General features: G+C 44.4%; 1 protein-coding gene across 5 annotated transcripts in view; it reads right to left on the reverse strand.

The window, feature by feature from the left end:
• The window catches only part of LOC143292901 (dual specificity calcium/calmodulin-dependent 3',5'-cyclic nucleotide phosphodiesterase 1A-like), a 583,953-nt gene that overhangs the window by 15,296 nt on the left and 561,157 nt on the right, over positions 1-7,500 (reverse strand). For all 5 annotated transcript variants that reach the window (XM_076603602.1, XM_076603610.1, XM_076603618.1 and 2 more), the window contains 4 exons: positions 7,058-7,240; positions 2,118-2,184; positions 690-818; positions 231-359 (listed from right to left, as the gene is read on the reverse strand). In XM_076603602.1, the coding sequence (XP_076459717.1) occupies positions 231-359; positions 690-818; positions 2,118-2,184; positions 7,058-7,240 (508 nt within the window). The remainder of the gene's footprint in view (positions 1-230; positions 360-689; positions 819-2,117; positions 2,185-7,057; positions 7,241-7,500) is intronic.

Raw genomic sequence — 7,500 nt, forward strand, 5'->3', positions numbered from 1 at the left:
ACACACACACACACACACACACACACACACACACACACACACACACACACACACACACAAACTCACTCACTTACACACACACACCCCCACACACACACACACACACAACCGATAACCAAAAAAAAAAAAAAAGAATACTACCCAGGCGCCCCCTCCCTTCCCCCACCCCCCACGCCCCCACCCCCACCTCCCCATCCCCACACAGTGAAAGTTGTACAAACACCACTGACCGCCAGGTGACTCTGGGTCAGCACGTAGTGGACAGTCTGAGCCACATCGGCCCCGTGGATCAGGTTGTGGTAAGGGTTGCGGTACTTGCTGTAACCAGCCTCCAGAGCGAAGAGGAAAGCGTCCAGGATCTGTATGCACAGTGACCCCCCCAAAATAAAATAAAATAAAATAAAATAAAATAAAGCAAAAGGGGGTTGGGTTGGGGGGGGGGGGAGAAAGAAAGGAAAAACAGTGACTGATTTGGAGTGAAGGTGGGTGAGTGGGGATGGGAAGGGGTGGGGTGGGAGCTGGGGGTTGGGGGGTTAGGTCCAGCGCACAGATATAAAACCCAAGCATCCGTGATTACGGAAGGTCATTTTAGTGTCCACCCCCCAGCCCCCCCCCCCCGCCCCCCCCACACACACACACCTATCTGCTCCCCTTCCTCCCCCTCACCAACCCCCACACACCCCTGTTACCTGTGTGTTGACTTTGTACTTGGTGATGAGGTCGTATTTCTGCAGGAGCTCATAGCCCACGTACTTGAGGGCGTGGTTGTCGGACACGTCGTTCACAGAGAACACGTTGAATGACCAGTCGTCGAGGTGCTGTGCACACACACACACACACACACACACACACACACACACACACACACACACACACACACACACACACACACACACACACACACACACACACACACACACACCATGAAACGTCAATAACAACTAGACGAGGATCATGAAAACGATACTGACAATGATACATGGCAATGGTAATAATATACTGCAACAGCGTTTAATGTTACTCCTCCTCCTCCTCCTCCTCTTCAAACAACAACAACTGATGAAAATGCGAAAAACAACGACGGTGACAATATTCAAGATGATGATAATGATGATTTTCAGCAGCAATTACTGCTACTACTCAGAAGAAGAAGAAGAAGAAGAAGAAGAAGAAGAAGAAGAAGAACGGTAATATCAACTATAATTTAAAAACAAAATAAATAAATAAATAAATAAATAAATAAATAAATAAATAAAACCAACAACAACAACAATCACAACAACATCAACAATGACGTTTTTTATATACTTTTTACATGCATCATCATTAATTATCGTTTTGTAATCCTTTCAAGAAATCTACACGCTAAAGTTCTTTAATTTAGTCGTGTTTCCACTTATTTCAGATACCCAAAATGGACGCTGTTTAAACGTCTGCATCAGTCATCAATCTCACCTTGAGGATAGGCGCTACATAAGCATCCATATCAATCATTCATCTCCGCTTAATTGAAGGACATGCTCATTATGAGTATCCATATCAATCATTCTTGTCAACTTAAGGATAGGCTTTATATACGTATCCACACCAATCATCCATCTCACCTTGAGGATAGGCTTTACATAAGTATCCACACCAATCATCCATCTCACCTTGAGGATAGGCTTTACGTAAGTATCCACACCAATCATCCATCTCACCTTGAGGATAGGCTTTACGTAAGTATCCACACCAATCATCCATCCCACCTTGAGGATAGGCTTTACATAAGTATCCACACCAATCATCCGTCTCACCTTGAGGATAGGCTTTACATAAGTATCCACACCAATCATCCATCTCACCTTGATAGGCTTTACATAAGTATCCACACCAATCATCCATCTCACCTTGAGGATAGGCTTTACGTAAGGATCCACATCAATCATCCATCTCACCGTGAGGATAGGCTTTACATAAGTATCCACACCATTCATCCATCTCACCTTGAGGATAGGCTTTACATAAGTATCCACACCAATCATCCATCTCAGGATAGGCTTTACATAAGTATCCACACCAATCATCCATCTCAGGATAGGCTTTACATAAGTATCCACACCAATCATCCATCTCACCTTGAGGAGGATAAGGACCTGAGGAGGGACGTGAAGACCCACGGAACTGGACATCCGCCGGTATATCCTGCAAGATTCAGTGTCAGTTTCAGAGTCAGTTTCAGTGTCGGTTTCAGTGCCAGTTTCAGTGTTAGTGTCAGTTTCAATGTCAGAGTTAGTTTCAGCGTTAGTGTCAGTTTCAGCGTCTGTTTCAGAGTCAATGGCGGTTCCAGCGTCAGTTTCAGTGCCAGTTTCAGTGTCAGTTTCAGTGTAGTGTCAGCGTCAGTTTCAGTGTCAATTTCAGTTTCAGAGTCAATGTCAGTTTTAGAGTCAGTTTCACTGGATTTCATGTTGACCATCGAGGAGCAGTGCAATTGCTTTAGTGTGTGTCGTGTCGTATGGTGTCATTCTGCTACAGTGAAACTGTGCGTGATGTGTAAAATGTAACTATCACTTTCAAACTGATGCTTCAAAACAAAATATAACCTTCGATGAAAGTGACAAACAACATAAACAACAGCAGCAGCAATAATACACCCTCCTACCCCCCCTCTCCACCCCCCTCCCCTCCCCCCCCCCCCCCCCGAAAATAAAAAATCAAGGCAAAACATACGCGTTATCATCATCATAATCACCATCATCATCACTACCATCCCCAAGTTTACCAACAACATTTTAGAGAAAACTTTTTTTTTTTTATATTTACTTTTCTGATTGCCTTCATCCTTGGGAATAACAAACTGTAAACCGTACAACATTTGAATTCATCGCTGCATCACACTATCCGGATGAATGCATGAAGGGATAAGCCGAGAGAAAGCGATAACAGATAGATAGACAGACAGATGCAGAGACAGACAAAGAGAGAAAGAGAGAGACAGAATAAGAGTCAGGGACAGAGACAATAACAAGAGAGACAGAAAAGAAGAAAGAGTTAATGCGCTTGAATGGACGAGCGATTCACGCGCGCGTGCGCGTGCTAATCCAAAACGAGGCAGGCAGTAGAAACCACAAAACAAAACAAAAAACAGCAAAAAAAAAAAAAAAAAAAAAAAAAAAAAAAAAAAAAAAAACCTTCCAGACGGACAAACATGGCCTGCTGGCTTTCCCTGATTGTCTTTCCACAGACGACGCGCGCGAAACCATGGCAACCAGGGTGGTGGGTGGCCATAATGCATGGAGAGGGGGGGTACTTGGAGACATGGCTTAATGGCGCAGTTAGCTTTCAGGGTGGGTGGGTACCTGATTTGTATTGATCTTGCTGTTTGTGTTGTGTGCCTGTGTTATCTATCACTTTGTGTGTGTGTGTGTGAGTGTGTGTGTGTGTGTGTGTGTGTGTGTGTGTGTGTGTGTGTGTGTGTGTGTGTGTGTGTGTGTGTGTGTGTGTGTGTGTGTGTTCGTCATCATTTACTGTTTGTGATAGTGCTTTCAAAACGGACCATTGACCACACACACACACACACACACACACACACACACACACACACACACACACACACACACACACACACACACACACACACACACACACACACACACACACTTGTCTCTGCTGTTTCTTAAGTTGTTTGTCGAAGATTAAGGGGCTTTCTACTTCCGGCAATTTTCTTTTCCTGTCTTTTCCAAATCTTATTGCTCCAGTATCTAATGGTTTTGGAATTTATGAATATATTACGATGTAAATGTGTGTGAGGCCCAACAGCAAAGTGAGAGCGTTATTATCAATGGTTTCTCCATTGCAATGGGAAATCATTTACAGTTTAGTCTTTTGTGAAGGACTATGACTCTCAAACAAGGAAGCAAGATTGCACTAGCTATTAGTGCTGCAGCCTTGGGGCTAGTTGGCCTTTGGGAACCACCCAAACCCAACGCCGACTGTTCAAAAACCTTATTGGCCAAGAGAGTGGGGATGTAACTTAGTCAAGACACTCTCCAGTATAATCAAATCCTAGCCCAAATAGTCGGGACAGCAGTTGTCTCCTCTGCTGTTCTGACACGCAGGTGTTAAGGGAAATGAGCGAGCTGACAGACTTGCTGGTAACGCAACACCAACGAGCGGCCTACATCTAGGAAAATCGGAAATCCTCAGAAAAGAATATCAAAAAGAACAGGTACAAGGCCATCACACCATCGATCGCCTCAAAGAAATAAAAGCAGAGAGAGGGAGTGGCCGTAAGTCTAACATGAAAGGTAGAGCACGATGCTTTGCTAATCAAACAAATATCGGCATCATTTCCAAACCAACATTGCGCAAATTTCTTCAAAACGGAACAGAGTCTCTGTGGGCTTTTCCAAATACAGTAGACTGAGCAACACACTATACGCCACGTTCTTGGCATCAGAGATCTTTTCCCATCCCTCTTGCGGCCAGTCAGTGTGTTTGTGTGCATGTGTGGGTCTGTATTTTTGAGTGCGTTTGTGCATGCGCGAGAGTGTAAGTGTACACAAGTGTCAGTAGAGGTCTGTGCACGTGCGTGTGTGTGTGTGTGTGTGTGTGTGTGTGTGTGTGTGTGTGTGAGGGGGAGGTAGGGGTGCGGGGGGAGGTGGGGTAGAGGATGAGATATGTGAGTGTATGCATGCCTTCACTGTGGGAGCAACAGGATATTGGAACGTATATATATATATATATATATATATATATATATATATATATATATATATATATATATATATATATATCTTTGTGTGTGTGTGTGTGTGTGTGTGTGTGGAAGCTGTGATACGTAGACTAGAAATGAGTGTGTGGAGGAGGGGGGTAGAGGAGGTGTAGGGTAATGTGTGTGGTGTGTGTGTGTGTGTGTTGGAGCTCATGTACGTTTATATGTATTTGACTGTGCTTTCATATCTGTGAAACTGCATGTTCGGTGCATATCTGTTATGCATGTGTGGGTGTATATGTGAATGTGTGTCTTCATGTTTTACATCTATTTGCTTATATATCATTTATTCACCTCCTTTTTTTTTTTCCTCAAGGCCTGACTAAGCGCGTTGGGTTACGCTGCTGGTCAGGCATCTGCTTGGCAGATGTGGTGTAGCGTATATGGATTTGTCCGAACGCAGTGACGCCTCCTTGAGCTACTGAAACTGAAACTGAAACTCTGCTGTTCTGATGGTCATTGTCGGACACAGCTGACTGACTATCTTAAATGTGTGTGTGTGTGTGTGTGTGTGTGTGTGTGTGTGTGTGTGTATGGATGAGGGAGTGAAAACGTGACATATTTGTTTCTGTCGTTGGCCTACGACAGACGATACTTTAGACTTTCCTTCTTGTCCTGTCGAGAATGGGAGTAAAAATTCCTGGCCAGGTGGTTGCGGGATTCGAACCCATGGAAGGCTCGCTTCCTAAATCGGACGCATTACCACTAGGCAACCGCTCTACTCTGAATGCGCATTTATACGGGTCCCTCATGATAGATCTCTCCACATCGATAGATCCCCGCGACGATGGATCTCCATATCGATAGATCCCCGCGACGATGGATCTCCACGTCGATAGATCCCCGCGTGAGTGGATCCCCACATCGATAGATCCCCGTGTCGATGGATCTCTACATCGATAGATCCTTGAGTCGATGGATTTCCACATCGATAGATCCTTGAGTCGACAGATTTTGATCGTCGATAGATCCCCGCGTCGATGGATCTCCACATCGACAGATCTCCATATCGAATGACATAATAACCAAAACCCTACATGCTACAAACATCACTTTGTTGGTTTGTGTTTATTTTCTTGGTTGTTTGGTTCGTTGTTGTAGTTATTGTTCTCGATTTTTTTGTTTTGTTTTGTTTTGTTTATTTGTTTTAATTAATGTCCTGTTTACTCACCCCCTTGTACTGCACAGTCTATGATCAATATTTTGTTGTTTATTGTTATTCTGATTGTTATTGTTGTTGGTGGTGATAACATTTCCGTTAGCTGTTATGTTAACTGTCTCGGGGTGGTCACTTTTCATCCCTTTCTTTCTCACGCACAGAGTAAGTGGATGTGTGGGAACGGTCCAGCTTATAAGTTTTGTCGCTTTATTATGCGGTATTCTTCGAAACCTCACCCGCTCCTTCAATCTTAACAATCTTCTGTCAGCAGCGGTAAATCGCCACCTTCGTCGCTCCAGCTACAATGTCCACCCTTCCACCTCACGCCATACTCGGAACTTAGGATTTCGCTTGCGCGTGGTTTTGTGCACACGTGCACTCATGCCACCCTTGCTCTACCCTACCCCTCCACGCACACACACACACACACACACACACACACACACACACACACACACACACACACACACACACATACACAGACAAATGCACACACACATGCACGCACGCACGCATGCACCCACCCGCAAATGCACTATTATATGATCATATTCGCGAAGATTTATTGGACGATACAAAGTCCGAAATTATATTATTTTTTATAATGCACATACACTCAATCATATCTGCAAAAAGGACTGTGTGAAATCTTCAATGTACGTCAGGTTATAGCTCACACATCTTATTTTCAGTTTGGTTGGTTGGTTTTCGTCTTTCGAAAGGAATTACGTCAAGGTCAATGTCAAGAAAACTAGGTCAAGATCCATTAGATTTTCATGACAAATATGAAATAGTATTCTAATTCTGGTGATTCACACACAGAGACAAACAGACAAACACACACACAACACAGACAGACAAAACAGACAGACACACACACACACACACACACACACACACACACACACACAAAAGAAAAAAACACACGAAAAAAACAAAAACAAACCCATACACATACATACACGCACCTCCCCCCCCTCCCCGACCCCTCCCCCCCCGCCACTCCCCTCCCTCCACACACACACACACACACACACACACACACACGACACACACACACATCCCTCCCCTCCCCTCCCCAGCACACACACACACACACACACACACACACACACACACACACACACACAGACCCCAGGACTCACCGATCCACCATGATACCGGCGCGGATGGCGTGGGCCACGGTTCGGAAGCGAGGCTTCTCCTCCCCGCGCCGCTTGATGTTGGACATGGAGCGCGTGAAGGTCAAGGCCAGCCAGTCGCGCACCTCCGTCGGCACCGCGTCGGGCTCCACCTCGCTGAGCTCATCGTCCTCGTCGCACAGGCGTCTAGCAGGATGATGGAGGGAGAGAGAGAGGGGGGAGAGAGTAAAAGAAAGGGTGAGTGGGGCATCAATTATGAATTAAGACTTAATTCAACAAATAAATAGATATACAAATAAATAGATAGATAGATAGATAGATAGAAAGATAGATAGATACACAGATAGACAGAAGAAAGCTAAATAAATGAATAAATAATTATCATTAAATAAATAGATAGATAAGTAGAAAATAGATAGCTACATAGCTAAATAAATAAACAAACA

Source organism: Babylonia areolata, chromosome 1, assembly GCF_041734735.1.
Source record: "Babylonia areolata isolate BAREFJ2019XMU chromosome 1, ASM4173473v1, whole genome shotgun sequence".
Classification (NCBI taxonomy): Eukaryota; Metazoa; Mollusca; class Gastropoda; order Neogastropoda; family Buccinidae; genus Babylonia; species Babylonia areolata.